The sequence below is a fragment of the Austrofundulus limnaeus genome, unplaced genomic scaffold, assembly GCF_001266775.1.
Source record: "Austrofundulus limnaeus strain Quisiro unplaced genomic scaffold, Austrofundulus_limnaeus-1.0 Scaffold1241, whole genome shotgun sequence".
NCBI classification, from domain to species: Eukaryota; Metazoa; Chordata; class Actinopteri; order Cyprinodontiformes; family Rivulidae; genus Austrofundulus; species Austrofundulus limnaeus.
In genome coordinates, this window is record NW_013953643.1 from 3,947 (window position 1) to 29,993 (window position 26,047).

General features: G+C 40.1%; 6 protein-coding genes across 10 annotated transcripts in view; 4 read left to right on the forward strand and 2 right to left on the reverse strand.

Annotated features, from left to right (window-relative positions):
• Window positions 1–241: 241 nt before the first annotated feature.
• On the forward strand, window positions 242–1,186 carry LOC106534667 (G-protein coupled receptor 183). Its single transcript, XM_014031369.1, has one exon. The coding sequence runs from the start codon at window positions 242–244 to the stop codon at window positions 1,184–1,186; it is 945 nt and encodes a 314-aa protein (XP_013886823.1).
• Window positions 1,187–1,736: 550 nt separating this feature from the next.
• On the reverse strand, window positions 1,737–6,325 carry LOC106534673 (E3 ubiquitin-protein ligase TRIM39). The gene is made up of 6 exons (XM_014031378.1): window positions 5,638–6,325; window positions 5,378–5,473; window positions 5,076–5,306; window positions 3,993–4,015; window positions 3,795–3,913; window positions 1,737–3,706 (listed from the first exon to the last, which is right to left on the reverse strand). Exons 1-6 carry the CDS (start codon window positions 6,019–6,021, stop codon window positions 3,156–3,158), a joined length of 1,404 nt encoding a protein of 467 aa, XP_013886832.1. The 5' UTR covers window positions 6,022–6,325; the 3' UTR covers window positions 1,737–3,155.
• A 1,842-nt stretch (window positions 6,326–8,167) lies between these two features.
• Window positions 8,168–10,812, forward strand: LOC106534675 (tubulin beta-4B chain). The gene is made up of 4 exons (XM_014031379.1): window positions 8,168–8,366; window positions 9,101–9,209; window positions 9,292–9,402; window positions 9,480–10,812. Exons 1-4 carry the CDS (start codon window positions 8,310–8,312, stop codon window positions 10,535–10,537), a joined length of 1,335 nt encoding a protein of 444 aa, XP_013886833.1. The 5' UTR covers window positions 8,168–8,309; the 3' UTR covers window positions 10,538–10,812.
• Window positions 10,813–11,263: 451 nt separating this feature from the next.
• On the reverse strand, window positions 11,264–15,375 carry crb3a (crumbs homolog 3a). The gene is made up of 4 exons (XM_014031383.1): window positions 14,922–15,375; window positions 13,537–13,716; window positions 12,389–12,435; window positions 11,264–12,316 (listed from the first exon to the last, which is right to left on the reverse strand). Exons 2-4 carry the CDS (start codon window positions 13,661–13,663, stop codon window positions 12,107–12,109), a joined length of 384 nt encoding a protein of 127 aa, XP_013886837.1. The 5' UTR covers window positions 13,664–13,716; window positions 14,922–15,375; the 3' UTR covers window positions 11,264–12,106.
• A 1,283-nt stretch (window positions 15,376–16,658) lies between these two features.
• Window positions 16,659–19,348, forward strand: LOC106534676 (histone chaperone asf1b-B). 2 transcript variants are annotated; one of them, XM_014031380.1, is made up of 5 exons: window positions 16,659–16,810; window positions 16,889–17,025; window positions 17,721–17,836; window positions 17,966–18,142; window positions 18,596–19,348. In XM_014031380.1, exons 2-5 carry the CDS (start codon window positions 16,917–16,919, stop codon window positions 18,785–18,787), a joined length of 594 nt encoding a protein of 197 aa, XP_013886834.1. In that variant the 5' UTR covers window positions 16,659–16,810; window positions 16,889–16,916; the 3' UTR covers window positions 18,788–19,348. The 2 variants fall into 2 exon arrangements, with proteins under 2 accessions (XP_013886834.1, XP_013886835.1); XM_014031381.1 differs by having other exon boundaries at window positions 16,904–17,025.
• Window positions 19,349–19,857: 509 nt separating this feature from the next.
• LOC106534672 (cAMP-dependent protein kinase catalytic subunit alpha) overlaps window positions 19,858–26,047 on the forward strand; it is a 20,366-nt gene continuing 14,176 nt past the window's right edge. The window contains exons 1-2 of one of the 4 annotated variants that reach the window (XM_014031374.1): window positions 19,858–20,324; window positions 20,552–20,665. In XM_014031374.1, coding sequence (XP_013886828.1) covers window positions 20,620–20,665 — 46 coding nt within the window. In that variant the 5' untranslated portion in view covers window positions 19,858–20,324; window positions 20,552–20,619. The remainder of the gene's footprint in view (window positions 20,325–20,551; window positions 20,666–26,047) is intronic. The other 3 variants (XM_014031375.1, XM_014031376.1, XM_014031377.1) reach the window with 3 other exon arrangements.

Here is a 26,047-nt window from a genome sequence, read left to right on the forward strand (position 1 = left end):
GTTTGGAACATGTTTTTACTGTCTGACAGCTGCCTCTGCAGCCGTTCTCTTTCTGCAGGGATTCAATTACTCTCAGATCAGAAGCAAAAGGTCTATTAAACAACAGTTTGTTACAACGGGTTGTAGTTTTACTCTGCTGGGAATAAATTATTCAATTAATCCAGTCAGTGTGGTCAGTGATCCTTAACTTTTCTTCCTTCGCTCATCAGAGTTTTGTGTTTGTATTTTCAGATTTAGAAACATGGACAGATTCATCTCACCACTCAATGTGACCTCTAATGTGACTCAGCTTGCTTCCAACGCCACAGTGAAGCCATTCAATGTGTTTGATGGTTGTGAGCATTACGTAGAGGGCCTTCTCTTTGACCTCACGCTTCAGGTCATCAACGTGGTTGTGGGAATCCCTGCCAACTTACTTGTCATTGCTATTCTCTTCCACAATCGTAAAGAACCCTCCACTTCAGACATTTTCCTGGGCTGCTTGGCCTTCATGGATGCCTATTTTGGCACTATGACCCCCTTAAATTTTCTTAACCTTTACGTCTGGCAGAGTAAACCACTATGGTCTGCTGTTGCATTCTCCTATGGTGTGAAAGACACTAGCGGCCCATTGTTTCTCTCCTGTATCTGCCTGGATCGTTTTGTGGCCGTGCTTTTTCCCATCGCATTCGGGCAGCTGAAACACATCAAGTACAGGCTGAGCCTCACCGTGCTCGTCTTCTTCCTCACCTTCGCCTACTCTGCAGCCAAAATAGTGGGGGGCATTCCCAATTTTAAGAAGATTTTCACCTGTGAGATCCTGGCAACCTTTGCCTGGATGGTGGTGTGTAACGCAAGCATCCTCTGGGCCCTGAAGAAGACCAGTGCAGGGAGAGACGACATGCATCCCATGAAGAAGAAGGCCTTCAAGATGGTGCTATCCATCCTGTGTATCATCATATTCAACTACCTGCCACTGGTTGCYTTGTTCCCATTTCAGGACCATTTCTCCCGTGATGCGTTTCACTGCTACGTGCAGCCTGCCGCCTTCGCCTTCATGAATGTCAGCAGCACCATCCAGCCACTCGTCTACTTGTCTCGTTTGGAAAAGATTCCTTTCCTCCCAGAAGCCTGGGTGAAGAAGTTTTGTTCTTGCATCACTGCAGAGAGCAATGAATCTGCTTCTGCAAAAAACAGTTCTGCCTAGACGTACAGAAGACTAAACTAAGAGACACACTGTTTATTGTTAAGAGAAGCTAAAAAGCAATATTGGATTTCATGTTTGGGACTGTTTTGTTCATTTTCTTCAAAAAATGCAATTTGTATGTTTTTAATACACATTTATTTAATAAAATGCATCTGTTTGACCCTCATATATTTATGTTTTAATAAGTTTATCAGAAACTACATATATAGATTAATGACTTCATAAAATCTAATTATGTGCTTGAGTTTGGCGCCATCATGTGCACAAACCGTACATCTGTGTTACACCTGTTGTACTTACAGGTAATCTTCCTTTTTCAGTTCAATAAAAGTGCTCATTTATTAAAGACATCATCACAGATAAACAGACTGTAAAGTTTGCAAATTTCAGCTTTGGACAAATAAAAGCTTCTTTATGTTAATTTAAACAACTGTAATAGAAAAACTGCTTTCATACAGATAACAAATTTGGAACATTAAAAATCTAATATTTTATTTTTAGGCTTTCATAAATTAAATCTGTCACTATAATGTAGCATATTTATTTGTATTTCAGTGAAGTGATTTAAAAAAACTTTAATAAAACCTTTCAACATGTATTTTTAGAATACATGTTTTGTGTTTAATGTAACTTTATCATCCTAAAAAATCACAGGATTAAAACCTAACCTCAACCTTTTGATAAATAAAATCCCATAAAACACTCCGATACACAAATATTACTAAAAAGTGCTAATCGGCAAATATTTCAACAAAATATTTTACAAAATTCAAGCTCATTAAATTACAGCAACATTTACGGCCACCACTCACGTCTGTAGAGAAGCTGCAGTAAGATTTTGTAGGTGTTTTGTTGCAGTATTTTTCAWATTTAACAAACAAATGAAGTGAACGACTTCAGCAAAACATAAACAATTGCAAATCAAAAAAATCACAATTTCTTCAAATCTAATGTCACAAACAGTTGTGACAAGTTTGTTTCAGCAGCAAATTGATYAGGATGAGAAAATGAGACGTTCCTTATGAGAACTTTTTTTATAATCTGCTGAATCTGAAATCTACAAAAAAATTCTCTGTTTGATTAACAGAAGACTGTGTTTTTGTTTTGTTTAGATTTGTTGATTAGAATATTTTTTGACCATTTCACCTTCAAATTGAAAGCTTTTTAAAATATTTAGATTAGAATTTGAACATTTTAGCTTTTATGCGTATTTGGGGTTGTAGCTCACTGTAGTAATAATCAACTCCTGCTGACAGAAGCCAAAATTAGCAAAGCAGTAGCTGAAGGCAAAGACTTCAAAAGGCTATAAAGCTAGAACGTTTAGAACATATAGCTGAAAGCTAAGAATGGCAARGTTATAAAACTAAAACCTTTAAAACAGTAGCTGAAAGCTAAAACTAATAAAGTAATGGCTAAAAGCTAAAAACATCATACCTGTAGCTCAAATCTAAAACTAGAGACAGTAYCTGAAGTCTGAGACCAGCAAAACAGTTAAAAGCTAACACTACATAAACAGTAGCTAAAAGCCAAATTTATCAGAGCAGTGGCTAAAAAATTAATAGCAGCTGAACAGTAGCTGAAATATCAAAACTTCCAGCTAAAATCTAAAATTAGCAAAACACTAGATATAATTCAATTTTACCAAAACATTAGCTAAAGGCAAATGCCAGCAAAAATAGTAGCTGTGCTGAAGTWGCTGAAGTTTTTTGTAGCCGATTGCCTGAAAATATGTTAAAATATGAAGATGAAGATGTATGAAAAAACTATAAACTATGATTAAAAAGTATGAACAGAAAACACTATTACTAACTGGCTTTGAAAATGTAAAAAAAAACCTTGTTGTGATTTCTTTATTTTAGTATAAAAATTTGTAGGTATTTTTGGCCCAAAATATGTTGGAATTTGCTCTTTAAAGTTATTTGTGTCATGAGTTTTTGGAAATGGACACAAAAAAAACTGTAATAATAAATCATTGAAGCTGTTCCTGCTGCAGCCCAGTGGTCAGTATCTTCTCTGGCATTATCCTCAGTGGATGACTGCTCTGTGTATAAAAGTATGGCAACAGAGGCTCTGTGAATGTCTGTGTGAACACATAAATCAGTGAGTCGTCAGTGGGGTCCAAAAATGACACCAGTCCATTGTTGTAATCCAGCTGTACTTTGACCTGTTCTGGCACATGTGAAACTGTCAGCGGGGTGGGCGGCGTGGTCATTGCCCTGAACTCCCCGTCCCGGAAACATAAAGTCCAGAAACCGTTTTCGGGCCGGGCAGAGATCTCAGCGTTTCTTGACACGGACGAGGAGGCCACACCCAGGAGCCAGTCGTGATTACTTCCTGTTTCCACAACCCACTGGTGACATCCTGAGTGGAAAGCAGCCATCCCCACGGCCTCAGCACTCATGTGGAAGCGCTCTGGGGTGTCGGGGCAACCGCTGGGCTGCTTTGAGTAGTGGAGGGATGTCAGGTCATCAGATAGGACCAGGCAAGGGTGTGCTGTGTTTGGATCTACACTTACAGGTGCTAAAAGACAGGAAATGACCCAATGATTAACAAGGACGTGTAAATCAAGATGTGGTAATTCTTCTGTACTATGACTAGGTGRACTCACTGTAGTCAATCTTGTCCAGTAATTTCTCCCAGACTCTGTATTTGAGGTTAGCGAGGTGCTTCGCCACGTCAACCAGTAGTCCAGACATGTTATTTAAAGCAGGCATCATGTCTTTACTTCTGTAACATCGACACATATCTGAGTATCTACCCTGTAAATGCACCAAATCACTTTAAAAACAGGATTCTGATGGCCTACCTGTCCTGAGTGTCTTTAAAGTTCTGTAATAAAAGAAAACATAAAAGTTGGGTTCTGTTTAAATCTTAATAAAACTATTAAATGCAGATCAAAAAGAAAAAATAAGTAGGTCCTCTGGATGGGTTCAACTTTAGTGAAACGTTTCGTCTCTCTTCCAAGAGACTTCTTCAGTCTGATGAGTTTCAGGTGAACTCAGCCTTATAAGCACTGCCTCCACCTGTTAGTCACATGCAAAAGAGGGCCATCGCCTAACAATAGGCTTGATTAACTCTATTTAGTCACATGCAAAAGAGGGCCATCGCCTAACAATAGACCCCAAAGATCCAGTTCCCCAGCAAAAACAGAGTATATGCTGTTAAGTGTCAGGAGGACTGTGATCAGTTATGCATTGGGGAAACAAAACAGCCACTGTTCAAAAGAATGAGCCAGCACAGACGAGCTACATCATCAGGTCAGGACTCTGCAGTTTACACTCCTCTACAGGCCAGCGGTCACTCTTTCTGGGATGAAGATGTTCTCATCTTTGATAGAGAGGAACGCTGGTTTGAGAAAGGAGTAAAAGAAGCCATTTTTATGAAGAAAAACCATCCACCATTAAACAGAGGTGGAGGCCTTCATGTCCAGTTGTCCTCCTCCTACAACGCTGTTATTGCAAGTGTGACTCAGCCCCCTGTGAGCAAAAGGTGTGAATCAGGGCCCCAATGATACAAACACAAAGAGAGAAAGAGAGACAAAAACAAGGAGATGTCGAGCCCCGCCTGCACTCACTACATACAGATAACATGACACGGGTCAGGTGATGGGGCACATGACCCTCAATGAACCATAGAGCTAATCAAGCCTATTGTTAAGCGATGGCCCTCTTTTGCATATGACTAACCTGTTTGTCCATGTGGAGGCAGTGCTTATAAGGCTGAGTTTCACCTGAAACTCTTCAGACTGAAGAAGTCTCTTGGACGAGAGACGAAATGTTTCACTAAAGAAGAACCCATCCAGAGGATCTACTTATTTTTTCTTTTTGATTTTTTTCTACCTGGATTACTGAGATGCATCAGGACATATTAAATGCAGAAAAGCACAGACCTTCAGTAAAACTATGTTGTCTTCCACCAGCTGGCTCTGAATGACAGAGATGGTCTCGGTGACAGAAAGCTCCTCTTCTGAGAGTTTTTTGATCCTTTCCTTCATCGCCGCAATCTTCTCCTCTTCCTCTTTCTTCAAAGCCGCTAATCTGGCGGACTCTTCGTCGTAGAGGGCCTGATGTAGCTGCTGGAACTGGCTCCTCATCCTCTTCTGTGTTTCCAGTGTCTGATTCTGACATATCATCACAAACTGCYTTTTGTTGTGCACGCGTTTTAGATTTTTATCATTTAATCACAAATTACCTTGATGTATGCGAACATTTCAGCTGATGTCCCGTGAATTCTTTTGAGGCTTTTCAGTTTTTCTTGCAGGGTTTTCAGGGAAACTTCAAGTTCTTCCTGCAAGTCAACAGGTACAACAACTGAAGGAAAATGTTTGCAGCTTGATTTTTGGATGTTTCTGTTTTTCCCTGACAGCGTGACGAAGCTTCAGGACGAACTTGTGCGACTGCATTTTACTTTAGCTGTTGTTTTGCAACGATAACAGGGCGGATTTCACTTACCCTGCAGTCCAGCAGAGCCTCTTCCGTTGGCAAACATTCGTGGGTTTTGTGCAGCTTGGACGACTGGCACACCACACAGATGGGCTGTCTGTCGACCAAACAGAAGAGCTTCAGCTTCTCCCCGTGCAGGCTGCAGTTTGACCTGTCCTCTGAGTTTTGCCTCTTGACTTGCTGAAGGGCCTCGCAGACYTTTTTCAGAGCCAGGTTGGACGTTGGGCTGGACTTGGACCCCCTTTTCCTGCAGATGGGACACCCTCGTACCCCTGTGTCCCAGCACTGCTTCAGACAGACCCGGCAGAAGCTGTGGCTGCACGGCAGCAGCACCGGGTCTCTGAAGATGTCACAGCACACGGGACATMTCAGGTCCTCCTCCAGGAGGGACATGATCCACAGCTTGTGGTGTGTTACTGAGAAAATCCACGGCTCAGAAGAGGCTCCTCTGTAGGCTCATGGCTGCACTAACTGCTCTTCTATTGTTCTTGACGAGGAGTCACTAATGCTCTTGGCTTTCCTGTGTGTGACTTCTGTGGGTGTAACGTCAGTCGTGCAGCAGCATGAAAAACACCAACTGTTGTATAGCTGGGAAACAGGAAGTGGAGCCTCATTGGTTAGTTTCGAGGGAACTGAAAACCGGTTACTTGTTGCAAAGTTGGAATGTAATCTTTCAGGAAAGGAAGTTGTTGACAGATTTACCGGCAACAAAATGTTCAAACACATCATGTTTAACTTGTGAAATAAAGCTGAAAGTTTATAAGACATTCAACTTTCACTTTTATTCTCACACAGTCTCACTAAAAACAGTCCTCAAAACTAAACAGATTTATCCAGATGCATCTCAGTAATCCGGGTAGAAAAAATCAAAAAGAAAAAATAAGTAGGTCCTCTGGATGGGTTCTTCTTTAGGGGACAAGGGGACGTTGAGCCCCGCCTGCATTCACTACATTCACAACACCTAAGAACTACAGCATCCAAAGCAATAAGTCAGGTGATGSGGCACATGACCCTTCATGAACAATAGAGCTAATCAAGCCTATTGTTAGGCGATGGCCCTKTTTTGCATGTGACTAACCTGTTTGTCCATGTGGAGGCAGTGCTTATAAGGCTGAGTTCACCTGAAACTCATCTGACTGAATACGTCTCTTGGACGAGAGACAAAACTTTCCACTAAAGAACCCATCCAGAGGACCTACTTATTTTTCTTTTTGATAGCCAGATTTATATTTATATCCTTCTGAGAATCAAATATCAGGTTTTGAAGCTCTTAGGGTGATGAGAAGATAAAAAATGTTGCTTGATTTTGGCCCTTTTTGTCCCTTTTTTTAACATCTTCACACAGGCAGAATAAAATAAAATATGTCAGAAATACTTTGAAATGCTTTGACGACCCAGTTTGCTGGAAGCTTGTTAATCTGATCGAGCTGGATGCAGTCAGACAAAACAGACCAGACATTGCATGAAGTCAGGCAAATGTGTGTTATGTTACAATTTATCAAAAAAAAAACACATGTTGCTTTTAAGCTTGAGCCCTCAGGTTGTGCATTGTGTTTCCTGAGATTAACTGCCCTAGATTATTTTATACACACTTTTACTTTTGGTTGGTTGTCCCTCATAATATTAATCTCCAGTAAACAGAACCCAATATTAGTAAAATAGTATCTAAATGCTAAAACTAGCACAAAAGTATCTGTAACATTAAAACATTTAAAACACTGAAAAATCTAAAAACAACAAAACAGCTAAATGGTGGCTGAAAACCCCGAATTAGCAGTAGTAAGTAACAGTAACTAATGTTAACACTATCAGTAGCTGAAAGCTAAAACCTCAGATCAATGGCTGCAATTTCAAACCAGCAAAAGCAGCAGCAATAAAAGGCTCATGGTTTGACCTGTGAGTTACTTTGTCTGTAGCTACTTTTAGCAAAATATCTTATGGACAACTGGACAAACTTTAATGAAACTCTCAAAAAAARAATCACTGTACATCTTTCTAATTATTTAGTCAATTCCATTCAAGATGGTCACTGAAGCTAAACAACCAAAACACAAAAAATGGCTATGACTCCCTACAGTTTAGCAGATATTTAGTTCAGATTTTGTGTGGTAGTAGTCTTCCCCAACTATAACTTGAGGGCTAAGAGATTGTGCAACAAGATGGGTTTTAATGAAACTTGAAGAAAATAATCACCTGTTTCATTTTTGAACCAATCTAAATCAAGATGTCTGCCACAGCCAACTCACTTTGTAAAAAGACCAAAACGTGTATCTTACTCAGTCAGTTTTACAGATCATGTTAAGATAAAAATTTGATGCGAAAATAACAGAGAACCGTCCACAACACATCATCTGACGGTGAGATCTCGCGATTTTGTGCGAGATTCTCAAGGTTTGACCCAGCATGACATGATTTAACGCTGAGTTCGTGAGAAAAGTGATGTTCAGAGTGATGCGGCTCCTCGCATCCTATTCGCCTCCTCTCAGGTGCCTGCCTCTCTCCTCCGGTCTTTGGTTGCCATAGCGATGACGTCAAGTTGCGCCACCGTTTGCGGCCAGTAGACGGTCTRGGAGGCGGCGCAACAAAAACATCCTGAAGGATCGAGCGCAGGAGCTGTCATCCTCTGAATCCCTGCCGCTTCTGCTCATAAACTCGAGCTTGTCGTTCATCATCACTCCAAAATGCGCGAAATTGTGCATTTACAGGCCGGCCAGTGCGGAAACCAGATCGGAGCCAAGGTAGGCTGTGTTTTCCTCATCTATGCTTGTTTTTTTTTCCTCCCTCCTAGTTTTAATGTTGCGCTCTGGTTTGTGGATGCACGTCTCGCTAGAATAAGTCCTTTATCTGTCCTCGTGGAATTTTCTCGAAGAAAACCAACCCAGATGCTTAAAATGCTCTAAAAGTGGATTTCTCTGCAGAGCGTTCAAAAAAAGACCAAATACTTTGAACCCAAAAGAAATAAATTAGTTATTTTCATGCAAACTCATTTAGCAGTTTTTATACATTTTTTGCCGAGTGTTGCATGAAAATATCCTGTTTTTATTGATGATGAAAACCTTATTATCAGTGGAGGCACTTCCCCTCCCCCATCATCTGTGACCTATTTTCACATTTCAGCCTCTTGGAAGTATTTCCATTTCAACATACTTTTGCTTTTACTTCCATTTTTTTTTTTACTTTTTATTTTAAAAATATTAAATCGGAGTCAAGCAGTTCTATCATTACATGAGCTAAAAACTGTTTCTAATCAGATTATTTGCCTGATTTACTCCTGAGAGAACATTTCAGAGTAATGGGCTCCTTTGACCTGTTTTCCAAATTAACCCTCTGGCTTCTTCTGAAAGTAGCTCCCTTGGCTGTTTATGACTATATGGTTGTAAAAACAGAACACAAGTTCTGTTTGTTTTTCAACCTTAGACTGGACACCCTTGTCTCCCTCCTCTCACCACACCTGTTTGTTTAATTCTCTCAGTTCTGGGAGGTGATCAGCGACGAACACGGCATTGATCCCACCGGTACCTACCATGGAGACAGCGATCTGCAGCTAGACAGGATCAGCGTCTACTACAACGAGGCCACAGGTGAGGCTGCAAATTCAAATCCCATGTAAAATAGTTCACCTGCTTCTACTTCTCTGTAATAATCCGTGTTGTCTGCTTTCAGGTGGAAAGTATGTCCCCCGTGCCATCCTGGTGGATCTGGAGCCCGGGACCATGGATTCAGTCAGATCCGGGCCCTTTGGGCAAATATTCAGGCCTGACAACTTTGTCTTTGGTACGTTGTGTTTAAGTCAAAAGTTTTATCCTGTTTTTAAAGCCTGCCACTATGAACTGAAATGTTCGTGACTYCAGGTCAGAGCGGAGCTGGAAACAACTGGGCCAAAGGCCACTACACKGAGGGAGCGGAGCTGGTGGATTCGGTCTTGGACGTTGTGAGGAAAGAGGCTGAGAGCTGCGATTGCCTCCAGGGCTTCCAGCTCACTCACTCCCTGGGCGGAGGCACCGGCTCTGGGATGGGCACGCTGCTGATCAGCAAGATCCGCGAGGAGTACCCCGACCGCATCATGAACACCTTCAGCGTGGTGCCTTCTCCCAAAGTGTCTGATACCGTGGTGGAGCCCTACAACGCCACCCTCTCGGTCCACCAGCTGGTCGAAAACACCGACGAGACCTACTGCATTGACAATGAAGCTCTTTACGACATCTGCTTCCGCACACTGAAGCTCACCACGCCCACCTACGGAGATCTCAACCACTTGGTGTCCGCCACCATGAGCGGGGTGACCACCTGCCTGCGCTTCCCTGGCCAGCTCAACGCCGATCTCCGTAAACTGGCGGTTAACATGGTGCCCTTCCCCCGCCTGCACTTCTTCATGCCGGGGTTCGCCCCGCTCACCAGCAGGGGCAGCCAGCAGTACCGTTCGCTGTCCGTGCCCGAGCTCACTCAGCAGATGTTTGACGCCAAAAACATGATGGCCGCCTGCGACCCGCGACACGGCCGCTACCTCACCGTGGCCGCCGTCTTCAGGGGCCGCATGTCCATGAAGGAGGTGGACGAGCAGATGCTGAACGTGCAGAACAAYAACAGCAGCTACTTCGTCGAGTGGATCCCCAACAACGTGAAGACCGCCGTCTGCGACATCCCGCCCCGGGGCCTGAAAATGGCCGCCACCTTCATRGGCAACAGCACYGCCATCCAGGAGCTGTTCAAGCGCATCTCCGAGCAGTTCACCGCCATGTTCCGCCGGAAGGCCTTCCTCCACTGGTACACGGGCGAGGGGATGGACGAGATGGAGTTCACCGAGGCGGAGAGCAACATGAACGACCTGGTGTCCGAGTATCAGCAGTACCAGGACGCCACCGCCGAGGAGGGCGAGTTCGAGGAAGAGGGGGAGGAGGAAGGGGCGTAAAAAAAAAAAACCAACCGTGCAAAGAGCTGCCATACCTCATTTCACCACACCCATTCCCCACGGAAAGGTCCGCCGCACTGAAGAGCCGTCACTATCCAGATCACTGCTCTAGAGTTAGACGTCGATGTTTGCTGGGTCTAGTGACGTTTTGGGTTCAAGTGTTTCCGAGATCCCTACATCTACCCTTTCATTGCCTTGCTGTGTGAGAAAGCAAGTCATTTTAACTGTGAAGCCTGGGAAATGGAGAATGAATAAATTCACATTGAAAGGCCTGATGCACTCTCTGAGTTTTTGTTCATTTGTGACCTCACCCTTCTATAGACGCTTTATTATGTTATTTCCATTTCCAACACAAATTAAATCTCCTCACTATTTTATAAATCAGTAAAAGGTTAAAAATCAACAAAGGCTATTTTTTGAGGGCACTACCAGGTGTATTTCCTATTTATTTAGGAATCTATTTAARGTGTAAGTTAAACATAAGGACGGCATAGTGTGCTAAATTCAAATTTATTCTAACAAATTGTGTCAAAAAGGTAGGAATTTACAATGTAACCATTAAATTTCAATGAAAAGTTTCAAATTACGTTTTATAGCATATTTAGTTAATGTTGCAGCTTTTATCTCTGAAATCTGATCAGGTTCCATAAAATTACAAAAAGTCCCATTTCCCTGGGGACCTTACAGATTATTCGACAAAAAACATAAAAAACCTAAAGCCAACCGTTCAGTTCATTTTTTATTTCAGCCGAGAAGACAAACAGGATTAGAATCACTTGTCAGTACCTGTCGTTTGTCAAACTTAATTATCCGTCTGTCTCACGAATCCAGTCTGGGACAAAATAAGTTAAATATCTGTCAGGTCTGGTCTGTGTCAGCACCTATTATAGATCAGACAAACAGAACAAGTTTGTCCAACAACTTTATCCGTCACCTGAGGACTGATGAGACTCAGCTGCAGAAATGTTTTACTATTCATTAGATAAAAGCATAAATATACACAATGTGACAACGTTTCTGGTTGATTATAAAGAAGTCTGCGTGATGAAATGCTTAAACAACGCGACTTTAAATCAGGATTGTTCCAAGAATACTTCAAAGTGTAAACATCTGATTGATTTGAGTGGTCTCAACATAAAAGTACATTTTAAATCACATGGTGGGTTCCTTGGTGATTCATGCTTAAAATGCGTTTATATAAACAAGGTAAAATAAATAAAGAAAACCCTTTTTGTCCATTGAATAGAATTTGGACTGAAATGCTAAGAAGTGTGAGATAAAAGTTCAGTGAGACGGGGAACTGTACAATATAAACTATAACGGAGGAAACATCRCTAAACTAAAATGCTTGGTGGTTATACTGCAGCTCCACTGTGCACAGCTAACATTCAGGCATGTTCGAAATGTTCTCAGATTCCACTAGAAGATCCATCCAGGCCTTCATCAGCGGACCGTGCAGAAACAACTCAGTGCTTGCTAAGTACCTCCAAATGTCGTGGACATTCAGCACTTTTCCTTCGAGAGCTACGTGTTTTTGTCCCGTGTCCTTATGGGGTTCAACAATTGGTCTCAGATGAGCCTTTCCTCCTTCGGGAGCTTTAAAGCGTCCGGTGCGGCCACGCTGCGAGTGCCGGACTGCTCCTCGGCGCTGGGTCTGTAGGTCCCTTCGGTCTGACGTTTCTTTTTCACCACACAAAACAGCCAGCCGAGGACAGCCAGCGCTATGGCCAGAACGCCCAGGGTGACTGTGGGGGCCACGATAGCTGCGACGTTCGGCCCCTGAAAGAAGAGAAAATCGTCTCGTTTTCACTGAATCACATGTAACACTAGTAAATTCCACTTTGTACTCACCGTAGTGTTATTAGAATCTTGCCTATTTGTTATCATAGTGTAATTTCCTGAAAAACACAAAACAAACACATTGAATAAAGTAGGTAGAATAACTAAACTTCATAAAGCTTTTTTCWCTGCTTTCATCTGTGTGAGCTTCCAGTTAGCAGCTAAGCTCTTCAAAACTGCTAATGAATAGTTAATAACGCTTTTTCTAGTTTTCTAACTGAATATTTTAGACATTTTTTTAAATAGTAAATTAGTTTTAGCCTATATAATTGTGATGAACATTGTGATTCTGACATTAACTAAATGAGATGCAAAAGGATATTGCTGTTTTTAAGTACAGAAGTCTTTGCCCACAAGGTAAACACATTCAACCAATGAAGGCAAAGCAGGGATAAAGGTTTGTGCCTGTTTGTGTCACTCCCATTCAAGATGGCCACCAAAGCAATCTGTCTACACTCAAAAAAAAAAAAGGGCAAGAAAAGGAGAATGAATCTGCAGCACAGCAAAAGTTACTTTTTAACCAAGCAACAGATACTCCTCTAGTCAAGAGCCGGTTCTCAGTGTCTGATCCGTGTCCAGTGATCGTTCTGTGACCTCACAGACCTAAACTGTAACTTCTTCACCAGCAGAGCAAAAACAAATTAAACAGAATAAAATAAACAACTCAGGCACACAGAGGGAAACACTAAAATCTGAGCATTAGCAGGAAAAAAAAACCTCAAATGTGCACGTTTTGTTTGTGCTCGGTGTCTGCAGAGTGAAGAGAACGTTTTGTTTTGAAAACTGAAACCTGCCCCCATGCCTTCCTCTGAGTCAATCATTCACTCAGGCAAATGGTGAGATTTTCAAGGACAAAAGTACAACATGATAAGAAAGAGTTAGTTAGGGGTTAGAGAGAGGCCAGATGTGGTCACAGACTCATGTAGAGTTTTAATTTGATTAATCCTCTCAATCTAACGTTCTCGCAAAAAAAAAACAAAAAAAAAAAACTAACAAGCCCACGCACGTTATCAGACTGTTTCTGCTGCGTCTCTACATTTCTTTATGTGTTATTGTGAGATTGAATGGTGTGATTCTGAGTGTGTGTGTGTGTGTGTGTAGGTGTGGTTGGAAGGGTGGCTCATTTGTATGGGAGTGTTTAAGAATGGCTGCTAACTCACCCCACACAGGATTACTGCTCAGAACCAGGAATAAAACACTCCCGACCACAACTCCCGGTTTGGCCGGCACACCGGACCACCTCTCCACCTGCGGCCCGCGGGGCCAGCTGAGGGCAGACTGGGCCATGTCAGCATCAGCTCGGGTCCATGCTACTGGGTCACTGAGAGGATTTGTCGCCCCTTTAGAACAGATGAAAACATCATTATTATTATTATTATTATTATTGTGTGAATGCTGAGTCAGCAGTCACACTATTGTTTCCTTGTTTCGTTTTTTTTATCTGTGGTTTTTGAAAATGAACTACATCTGCATTCTTTGAGCTATTTTTAAACATTCATAAACAAAAACATACGGCTACATTGGAAAACTCTGACTTTTTTTGTTACTTTACTTTGATTAACTTTATATACAAAATGTTCCTCATAAAAATACATTGAGATTTCACTGATGAATTGTTTTCTGATGTGTCTTTGTGTGATAACTGTGGCTTTTAAATGGTTTTTGCTCGTTTTATATTTTAGCTGCCTGCAGGTTTGCTTAGTTTAGTTTTTTTTTTTTTTTTGCTTTCTTTGTTTCTAGATATTTTTTTCAGCTTTTAACTGCTGTTTTTTCTGATTTTAGTTGCTGTTTGTTGATTTTAGCATTAGGCTATGGCTTAGTTGATGTTAGCTTGTAGCTTAGCTTAGCAGTTTTTAGCTCTTAGCTACAATTAAGCTACTTTTTAGTTTTTAATTACTGTTTAGCTCATTAAAGGTTTTGGTTATTTAGGATTTTTACTGCTGTTTTGTTTGTTTTTTAGCATCAATTTAGCTGATTTTAATTTTCAACAACATGCTAGTTGTTGTGAGTTTTTGGATATTATTTTAATTAAAGCTTGTAGCTACATTGTTGCTGATTTTAGCTTCTAGCTATGATTTTGCTCTATTTTAGATTTCAGTTTAGTATTTTAAATTTAATTTGTTTTTGAACTAGAGTTTTTCAGATTTTAGTTAAAGGTTAGCTGATCTGAGTTTTAAACTAGTTTTGGCTACTTTTAAAATTGTAGCTACCATTTTGATTTTTGGTCTTTTCTGCTTGTTTTTAACTTGATACAGTTTCAGCTTCAGCAGTCATTGTTCACACTGCATGTTTAAAGACAATACTATTGTTCTGGTTATTATCATGTTGTTATTATAATTATTATTATAATAAACAACAGGAAATTGCCTTTAAGTTCCTGTGGCTCTGAGTCACATCAGCCTGATGTTGAATCATGAAACCTGCTCAGAAATAAGAAGCTATTTTTAGCACACATGTTGAAAACAATGAATGTATTCAGAATTAAACACTAATGTTGTTTTAGAAGTCATTATAGAACAAAAACAAGTCAATATTTTTTACACACCTTGATCCTGATAGTCGACGCGAACCGGAAAACATCGAACAGGTAGAAAACCTTCCGCCTCAGCATTAAAAGAACTAAACTCCACTAAACTCAAACAGGTAAGTGAGAAAAAAAAAAAGCTTGTGAAACTCTCAGCAAGTTGTCTTGAAGAGCAGAACTACATCCTTGGCGCTCTCTATCATCTCATGGAAACCAGTTTCTGTCCCCCTTCGCTGCTTCGGCTCCTGGTTGGTCACGTGGTTCAGTTTCGTGTTACAGCCTACCTGAGCGCAGTGATCCACCTGCAGCACGAGACAGATCCTCCTTTGTGCAAGGTGGATGCAAAGAGCGGCTTCCTCGTGCAGAACAGAACCCTCTCGTGGCTAAAATAATCTCTAAAACACGGACTGGTTATTCCCTGATAAAGTTTACTCACTTAATCCGGAGTGAACTCGGTGTGAGTTTGTCAGGAGGTGGAGGAGGTGGAGGAGGTTGGGGGGCAAACAGCGCCTCCAACAGGTTTCAGGACTTCCCATCAACATTCCTAAAATATTTTGAGGATGAATTTCGGAGGCCAGCTGGTCCAGTGGACTCTAATCCTCCCTTTAATCCCCCGCTTCTCAGACTCAGAAGTGGTCTGCTTCAGGTCTAATCTGGCCRGAGTTTCATGTGTTGCTTTAATGAGGCTGTGTCTTTACAAGATTTAAGAATAATTCYCAGGATGTTAACTGCAGTGCACACAAAGATGTCCAGCTAAGAGTAAKACTCCAAGTGAAAAGGTAACTTTGGCTAAATGAACATTACAGACATTAGGAAGCTATATCAAAGGGCTAAACTAAATATTAAGATAGAAACTTGAAACAAAACGTTTTTGCATGATGCAGAGTGCTGGAAGACTTTTCTGAAATTTGTTGAATTAAACTTATTAAAGGGAAAACAAGCAGAACAGTAGGCCTACCTAACACTGGCAAAACAGCTAAAAGCAATGAGCAAAACAGTTAAACTTTTTTTTAAATCTAACAAAACTTTAGCAAAAAAAAACAAAAACTAAAATTAGCAAAACCATAAAACATTACTATCAAAATAGTCGTCAAAAGTTAAAGTTAAATAAATAAAAGGAAAAAATTAATTTAACAAAAAGCTAAAAGTCTGAAACCAACCTGAAGAAATTAAAAGACAAAATAAGCAAAAAAATATCACAAAAAGCTAAAATTACAAAACCTGTTGCTACAAGCTTAAATTAGTTAAATTAAAGATCAAAACTGGTATTATCAAAACAGCTGAGAGCTAAATCTTACAAATCCAAAGCAAAATTGTAGAATGAAGCTAAAATGAGCAAATGTATAAAATAAGAAATAAAATATTTTGTTGACTGCAAAACAAATCTGTTGTCAAGATTGAGAAAAATTTTACTCCATAGTCAGAAAACAAATGATATATTTCCCAAGTCATCTTTCAGTAACTCAATGTGTTCCATTTTATTATTAAAGTTTAACTTTTCCAATGCAAAAGGACTGTGATGGGGAGGAAATTAAAATTATTACAAATGAGGACAAATCCTATATAAGAAAAATAAATAAATTTCGGACAGTTGTGATTGAATAAAAATGTAATTTATCTTGAAATTGTTTTAAATATTGAAGCAGTAAGTGATCGAACGTGTTGTGTGTATTTTCGCCACTAGGGGTCAGCAGAGGCTCTTGGTTGTTGTTTTTGTTATGCAGCAGTTGAGCTTCGCGTACTTACAYCTTGCCGTAGTCGCAGTGAAACCTGGGTAGGACAGTTAAAGCGGCGGGAGAGCGGCAATTTATTGCCAATTTGCTCAAATTAAATTATACATAGAGACTTGGACGCATTGAGAAGTGTAATTTTAGTTGTGTGAAAAGGGCACAGGTTGGTTTAAACTACAAGTGAGTGTCTAAACAGACTTGTTGTCCTTGTGTTGCGTAAAAAGCACTCCTCGGTAAATTGCGTTTGTTTTTGACTAGCCGTCTCGTTCCTAGCGTTTCGACAACAATGGCGAAAGTGCAGGTGTTGAATGTGGCCGTTCTRGACAACCCGAGTCCCTTTGGAAACCCCTTTCAGTTCGAGATAACATTTGAATGTATGGAGGACCTCCCTGAAGGTAAACGCCGTAGTTTGACAAAATAGCTTGTCTGAGGCTAAAACGAGCATGTGTTTCWTACAGTTGTAGACCTGACAGTTACGTCGCGGCGGTACGCAAAATATTCAACACAGCTTGTTTGAAAACAAAGCTTCAGGTTATTTAAATAAATCAAATTATATTGTTTTATTCTGTCTGATGTCAGATATATCAGTATCACACGCATGACATAAGTCAAAGTAATAATGTGCATTGTTTTATCTCAAAGTGCTTCCAACTCCTGTTGTTTTGACCTCTTTACAGCAAAGTACAGAAGTTTTAAAACACATATTTTAATTATACTCTACCTGCTAGAAGCCAGACCTTCTTGTACATTTTTTTAGTTGTGTTTGGCTTTCTGAAGGTCTTGTAAAGTTTTTTTGGGGTCTGGGTACCTGAGCATTTTTAGTGGAGTGGTATTAAAGCCATTTAATTTTAACCTCTTTCCCTCCTAAATTCTAAGGTTGAACCACAAATGAGCTGAGCTACTCTTAGACTGTGCAAATAAGCTAAAATAATGGAAAAAAGATCTAGAAAATATTGTTTTAAAAGTAGAAATCTGTGTACATAAAAGGTATGAGTACTAATACTACTAAAACACTGCTTATTTTTCGGTGATGTAGTTCTTTAGAATAAATGATGGTAAAAAACTTACTTTGTGCTTTTTTTGTTTATAGACCTTGAATGGAAGATCATCTATGTAGGCTCAGCAGAAAGTGAGGAGTACGATCAAATCCTGGACTCGGTTTTAGTTGGCCCAGTTCCTGCTGGAAGACACATGTTTGTGTTTCAGGTGAGTTTGAACATATTTTTTGTAACTTAGAAGGTTGTTGTTTAAACAAGCCTACACATTCACAGCTATGTGACAATCAACGATTAGCACAAATCCATAAAATTGGTTTCAAATTGTATTTTTTGACAGGCTGACGCCCCAAACACCGGACTGATCCCTGAAAGTGATGCTGTTGGTGTGACTGTAGTGCTGATTACTTGCACGTATCGTGGCCAAGAATTTATTCGTATTGGTTACTACGTGAACAACGAGTATACAGAGCCAGAGCTTCGTGAAAATCCTCCAATCAAACCAGACTACTCACAGGTTAGTTAACATTACTTCAACAAAGCTGCAAAATAATTGTTCTGAAACAAAACTATGAATAATACATCTCTTGAATTCAGGACTTGGAAGTATCCACTGAATAATACTGATTGTTATAAGTAAGAAAAATAATTACACCCCTCAGCAAGAACTAAAAAAAAATGAATGCCTTTCCTTTTGTTGCATTACGTTTTTGCCATTCTGCAAGCAGCATTGCTTGTTCAAAGAGTAGTTTCAGTAGAAGGCGGCCGTGAGTTTTCCTGTAATGAGAAAGGATTTTGATTGTAGGTGTCACATTTTTTAGGGGTCTGACATTTGGAATGAAATTTTTTGCTCACAGGTGCKAAAAAAAAAAAAAAAACGTCAACAGTTTTTAAAATGATATGCACAAAAAGGTTTTAGCCTGACTACCTGATGGGTTAACTCGCCTCTTCTCACCGTTTTGCGTTTCAGCTTCAAAGAAATATTTTGGCATCAAACCCACGTGTCACCAGATTCCATATAAACTGGGAAGGCTGTGCAGAAAGAATGGAAGACTCTGAAAACGTGGATCCGACTTCAAACTCCAAACACCCACCGTCTTGTCTGCCAGGCAAGGCTCCACCTTTGGGCATCCTACCAGACAACTCTATGGACTGCTTATAGAGATYCCTCTTGTTGCCCGAAAGGTGATGAACCACAGGACAAGACCTTATTTTTAAAGAATGCCTATGGACATTCAAGAGTGGTGAAATGATGTACAGACCTGCAAGCCTTATGACTTTATTTTCCTAAAACATCCCAAAAAGGAACTTTCACCTTGGGCTTCATTTGTTCCAATGATGGGATGATTCTTAWTTATAGATGAGTAGTCATTGTGATAATACCGAAAGCAATACTGAAGTGTGAAGAAACAATTAAAAAAAACTGCAGTTATCAAACGATGCAGCTGAACTAAAATATATTGAAATACAGTTATGCCTTTCTCTTTTTTTCTATTATTTTGCAGAGCAAATTATAATATTTCAGTACTGAAGCAATAGGCAGTCTATTAAAAATATTAATGTAAATTTATTTGATAATCTGACTTTTTTTTGTTGAAATTGCACCTTTTTATCTTGCTTTTTAAACTCTGAATAGGTTTTGTATGGAAAATATTATTTCCTTCGTTTTTTTTCCTGTTTTCAGTTTTGTGTTCCAAATAAAAAACAAGTATTGTATTCGATACTTAACTTAGCATGATTGTGTTCCTGTTACATATTGTAAACAAAGGCTTTTTTGTACTCCAATAGGTGTGTAGCTCATATGTAACTGATTTTATTTATTTATTTTTTATTTTTACTACAGAGCAATCTGTAAAAACTCAGAATCCTTACATGTTTTTGCATTTWACTAAAAATAGCTCATGTCAACGTCACACCCAATCACACATTTGTCGATTTAGAAAGATTAGTTGGCTTTACAAAGAAAACAGAAAATAACGATTTCAAAGTTATTGATTTTCATGAAATTGGGTATTCTAATTTAAACTCATTGTTTAAGGTTTTAAAGAAAACAAATACCCGTTAGTTATGAGGTTATTTGTAAGTCCGGAAGGCGGGGTAAAGACATTCAATAGGCGAATCGCATCAATGCATTCATTTGATGTGTTGATGTTCAACCAATCAGGGCTTTATGTGCGGCATCTGACATGTAAGTAGTTGTCTGGATAGCCAATGAGAAGGGGGAGGAGGCGGGACTTGGTGGATGGATGAGTGGAGTTTTCCTTGCGGTCTGAAGATTAATGGAAGGGGTCTGTTGATCTGAAGAATCGACTGTCAGATGGTCGGACCAGGGAATCCATTGACCCGTACGGATGATTTAGGAACGAATGGAGATATATCAATTTAAGTAACTGGCTGAGAAAAAAAAACGAGTTCCCCGGATAGAAATTTGGTATCCAGGTCTTAACTGCCAAGGCCTGTCCTTACAGAGATACTAGCACCTGGTTGGTTCAGGCCAGGATTCAACTGCAAGGGGCGCTGGAAGCTAATGTTAGCTTGCTAGGTTAAAAAAAATACGGAAACGTCTTAGTTTCGACGATTTGCATTCCAACTGGATTTCGGAAACATCACATCACATCTGGAATAAGCAAAAGGTTGTGTGTCACTTGGATTTTCTGGTGCTCATTTTGGATTTCTCTCCCGCTATTGTTAGCAAACTGGTATCCGTAGATCACCCAGCAGCTAATCTAAATGTGCTAGCTCGGGCTAACTCTAACCGTCAGCTCCAGCTGCGGACTTGGATACACTCAGTTGGACTTTTCTGAAGTCACAGCTTAAACGTAGCTTAGCAGGAGCTAATAAATACACTGGTTTGTCAGTAATGATAGCTGTTAGCTAGTAACTAAGTGTCAACTTCATAGTTCAAAGGCTTTCTTTAACGGTTCAGCATCACAGTGAACGACTTTGAAGGAAAAGTCACCCGGAGCCGAGGAACTCGACCGTCCGCCTGCCATCATGGGCAACACGCCCACCGCGAAGAAGGGCAATGAGATGGAAAGTGGTGAGTACCCTCCACCCGTGTTTACACCTGAGCTCCGTAATGCCCCTTGCTTGGTGTTTAGCTGTAGTCATTTCCTGTAGTCCCTTCCCATTTCCATGGCAGCAAAGTTACAACTTAAAACACAGTTTCAACACTTTACTGATTTATCTCAACTTATATACACTGCAAACCTCAAGTTCAAAGGTCTTCATTTCTTTTTAATGTTTTTTCTTGACAAACCATGCATTTCCTTGATTTGATTTATTTATTTAGCATGAAAAGATTATTAAAAATCAAGCCTGACTCAGCATAATTGCTGTTCTGCAGAACATAAAACACTCAGAATTACAGCATCACAATCACATCATCATACACCATAGACATAAAGACAAACAAGCATACCAATGCGACATAGTTCATTCATGTGAAATAGTTAGACTCCGGTCCTGACCGGACACCATCACATCTCTCATTATGTGGGAAAGCTCGTGATTCAAAGCCCCCAGGGTTATATTCAGAGGTAGCAGTTGGCATGACAACAATCAAAGGATTTTCTTGTGGTTTATGTTTATCAGATGTTTTCTTCTGCTTTTAAAAGCTTATTGAATGATCAGTAATATTACTAACCCCTTGAGGAGACCAGTTCTCTGTGTTTTTTAGTTTTGTATTACCATTATCCCAGTATCGAACAGTCTGTATGCTATGATCAGTGTTATCATTTTAAGAAATGTTTGGTTTTCTTTATAATTTGGATCCGAATGCAGAGTTTGACAGAAAACATTAGTTGATTTGTTATCCACCAGGATGGGGGTCATATGATGCACGAGGATCTTCTCCAGGCTGAAAATTTGGCGTTTCAGTCTCTTGAACAACATGTGATGAACTTATTGTCGAACAAGAGCTCTTGTGTGTTTGTCGTGTCTGATTGTTGTACACACAGTTTGTCTCAACTGTTTCTTGAACTTCAACTCTGTGTGGTCATGGATGTTTTCTATAAGATATACCTAACACATTATTACAAAAACTGACATATTTTTTCTGTTTTTCACATAAGTTTTTAACAAATAAGTTTAAATATGTTGTTGTGAAAAATGCTTATTTGTTTTCTAACCATGGGAAACGCTTGCAAGCGCACAGTTTTATGTCTTTACTTTTAACATCATAAATAACGCCCAAGTGTGCAAAGTTTGGACTTGGATCTGCAAAATGAACATCAGCTCCTTGTTACTAGCAGAGAGTAGGTGTGAAGAATGGAATCCAGTGTATGTAGCGTTAACCCGTCACTGATAAATAGGTGGCTTAAAGGCGGCTAAAGTTATTGCTTTTGAAGAAACTAAAACAGTGAAATAAAACAGAAAGATCGGGAACACTGCTTTTAGAGTTGTCACTGCTTTTTAGATGTGTTCATGTGACACGCTCCACGTTCTTATCAGGCCGATCGTTGTCGGCCCACCCTGATCTCCAGAGACAGGTGCAGGCTAGAGTTGTGCAGGCCAGGGTTTCGGAGTCTACACCCACCCAGGGGCGTTGTTTTCCATAAAGCAAATTGAGAGCATGGCAGCCTCTTTTTGGTTTCTATGAAAAAAAAAATAGAAATAGTGTGTTGAAAGCTGTTTTCAGGTGCACAGCCTCTGCTGCCAAAGGACTTTGCAGACTGGAGCATCCGAGTAGGGAGCTGCTGCARGGGCATAAAGGGCTCATTTCTGGCCCACAGGAAGAATCGGGGCGGACAGATTTTTGGGAACTGCAGCAGGAAGTGAAGGAGCGAGGAAAAGTCCAGCCCCGGCTCTGCTCAGTCGGCCATCTCCTCTCCTGTTCTATAGACTAAACACGGCCTAGCAGGAAAGCTGGAAGTTTGGGACTTTAACACGCCGTTGATGTAGAATTTTGTGGAACTCAAAGGGTAAACGGTCTGGATGCCCTGCAGGGTTGAAAGCTACAAAACTCTTTTGTAGCCGGCTTCCTGCGTTCTCGTATGATGTCCGTTATTCACAAGCTGGCAGGAAGGTTTTTTCACCGAGCTGGACCTCGAGATATGAGCAGTGCAGAGGGGTCGCACCAACAACCACAGGAGGAGCTAGAGGCTTACAGCTCGAGTAAGTTTTCTTTTTGGAGCTGGACAGAAACATGAGGGTGGGGCTGTAGTTTCGGCTCTGTCCCACTATCGCAGCCAGTCACTACTACTGCAAAGTTTTGAGAATTAAACAAAATGTTTGTTTTTTATGATTATGTCATGAACTTAGGAGTTGGGTGTTTAATTGCTTTGAGTAATCTTTCTGTCTGGTTGTACTAGCTTATTATTCACGACATGTTTGTACCTGTGTATGCATGAAAAAAACAAGGATTTTTAATTAGAAGATTATTGTTTGACTGCTCATTTAGCTCTGCATTCACAGTGTCCAAACTGGGCAGGACTACAACCTGTTATGTCATGCATTGACTCGTGTGTTAAACTTGACCACACAGTGAGGTGGCACTCTGTCAAAGTACAKCTCTCATTGTTGCTATAAATATTCCTATCCTTCCCCCTGCTCTGCACACAGCAACCAGGTTTGTGTTTAGGTCAGTCATCACTTCCTGTCTGCTGAAAGGGCCTTTGTTATAAGCCTGCACTGATTATCAGCAGACCGTGCTGCTTATATGCCAATCATCTGCTTTCAGACAGCTCACACAGCTAAAATGGCAACTTTAAAATGTCGCCAGTAAATAGTTCTGAAAACCAGGAATATACGTACAGACCAAACAAATCACTGCATTTTCTTCAAAAACCACTAATTTACTTTGAGGTGTGTAAAATTCACCAAARCTTTGGTTACAAGTTTCAAGTCAGTTTTTGGGGCTGCTTTATATGAGAACCACTAACACTAGTATCTTGCTGAGCTGCAACTATAGTTGGTGACTCAGAATGAGAAAATAAGCAATTTTTTGGTTGCAGTCTCATTAAAGTGTTTGCTGCCTATAAGCCATGTGACTGGGTTTTAACGGCCTGCTTTTGAAAATCAGGGCCTAGTTTTACGTTTACAGCTAGTAGTATTGTAAGCAGCACATTTGTTTCTCTACCCATCATATACCACCTTGGCAGCCAAGCTGACGTTTATGATTTATTCCAGTGGAGAATAGATTTAAAATGAAAACCTGCAGATTGGGCCCAGTTTTTCTATAAWTGTTTTTCTTCAGCTTGGGTTTTAGACCCGAGGCCTATTGCACGAATAAAGTAAACCTGAATTAATTAAGCCTTGAATTGGTCGCATGGGTGTGGGAAGCACTTGTGTTTCCATGATAACAAGTGCTCTGAAACTAACCTGGTCCCGACCAGGTTTAAAGTGAAGCTTATTTAATCTTCTGAGCAGTAGAGTCAGTTTACTGCAGAAACTGTTCCTCTAACCAAGTTTTACAGTCTGATATCAGCTAAAAAGTATTTTTGATCTTGTTTTTAGACCCATATACTAAACAAGATCAGAATATGTTGGATTATTAATCTTTTTAACTTAAAGTTTTTTTTACTTCAATAAGTCTCACCAAGTGTAACTGTCYAACTGCAGATTATTAGTCATTATTAATTAGAAAGAAAATAAGGGTCCAATCTAGTTTTTTAAACTTATTTTTTGAAGCCTAATTTTTGCAGTGTCTGATCAGAAATCAGTTCTTCATACACTTATTCTTTTTCTTTGCATTAAAATATTAAATACATTTATTTTATTTATTTATCATATTATCCATGAAAAAGAATAATAAAAAAGACAGAACCTGATCTTTACCTTTAACATAATCTATAAAATAATTTGTGCCTGCTGCAAGCCACCACCACCACAGTACCTTTTCGCCCCCGTCTCCCACCAACACACCCGCACTGGAGCCCCCCCCCCTCACTTTTCCTACAGTGATCATTTTAAGTGAGCGATCAGCTGTTCATTTTAATTTTGTTCATTTTGTTAAGTTCAGATAACTTACAGACAGATTCAGTGGCACAAAAAGTTTTTACTTTTGAAATTATTTCAGCCTCAGTCGGTGTTTCCTCTTCATCTCTTCACTCTTTATATGAATCATAATTAACCATTAAACTGCTGGAAGAAGTGAGCCTCACGTGTCTTACTGCGCCTGCCTGATCAGGAAATCTGTGATCCACCTGATGGGTCTAGTAAACAAACCGTGAACGTGCATTTATCCTAAACCATTTACAGCTGGCTTGAATGAGTGTGGCTCGGTGTTAGAGCAACAGATTACAGCTGTTGACAAGTTGAAGGTTTGTTCAAGCTCAGCTTACAGCTCATATTCTGAATTTAGAAATCTGACTTTTGTGAAATGAGCCTCTGGACAATCAGGCTTTTGTTGCCTTGGATGTTTTTTGCTCATCTACAGGTGACAAAATGCAGCTGTAGCTTTTTAGAACAGACAAAAACAAAACTGAGAAGGTTAGAGATAAAAACTTTAAAATGCACATTTTGGTTTCCTACAGAAAGTGCTAAGCCTTTGAGCTAAAATAGGTTTCAACCTTTCTTTGACAGATTGAAAGAGGTCAGTGGTTGTGCCAAGAACTAAATCAAAGGCGTTTTAAAGAAAGTGGAAAACATAAAGCTAACATCTTAATTTGTCCACAGTGACAACTCTCAGTCAGTATGCTGATAATGCAGTGCATTCCTGTGTCCTGGCTTCCATTTCACTCAGAAGTCAGATTTCATATTTGGTTTAAGTTTTCAGACTTAAAATTAGAGTTAAAATGTTTTGTACAGAGCAGCCGACTATTCACACATCAGCATCAGAGGTTATTTGTATCCTGTGTTTCAAACTAAAAATAAATTTACTCTGGCTGTGTTTTTAACGTTTCGACTTAAAGTAATCATGAAAAGAAAATCTGATTTCATCATGTTCAATAAATTGAGGTAATGTGCTCCTAATTGTAAACACTGACATTTTTAGATGGATAGCAATATTCCACTCATTAGAGTCTGACTAAAAATAAGTCACAGCCATGTAGACATCATTTTCTAGTCACMTCAGAACCTTTTTAAAAGTAAGCCATAATTTGATCCTGAGCAAAACACCAAGTGGCTGCACAGCGAGGCCTCAGTTCTCAAAAAGCTGGTTTTGCTCCTTGTGTTGAGAGGGGAGGTTGTGTAGCTTGACTTTTCTTCATGTTGACTTATGGCTGGGTGCCATGATCAAAGCCAATCTGTCATCACCATCCTTACTGCCACCTGGTAAATGTTTTAAATATTTTTAAACAATAGTTTATGATACTCCTAAAAAGCAATGAGATTCTGTGTTTGATCTCCCACTTTTCTGTTTTGGGGTCTTAGTAGTACTCATGTAGCCTGGTTAAAACCAGACCCTTGTTTTTCACTTTGGCTGTGTCCAAAACGACAGGCAGGGTCCTCCGGAGGACCCAGACTCCCCGGTCTCGGC

Coding starts and splice junctions, on each gene's coding strand:
- crb3a (XM_014031383.1), bottom strand. CDS start 13,663: ATGGCCCAGTCTGCCCTCAGCTGGCCCCGCGGGCCGCAGGTGGAGAGG. Junction 12,436..13,536: donor GAGCAGTAATCCTGTGTGGG/GTGAGTTAGCAG, acceptor TGTGTTTTTCAG/GAAATTACACTATGATAACA. Junction 12,317..12,388: donor AAGATTCTAATAACACTACG/GTGAGTACAAAG, acceptor CTCTTCTTTCAG/GGGCCGAACGTCGCAGCTAT.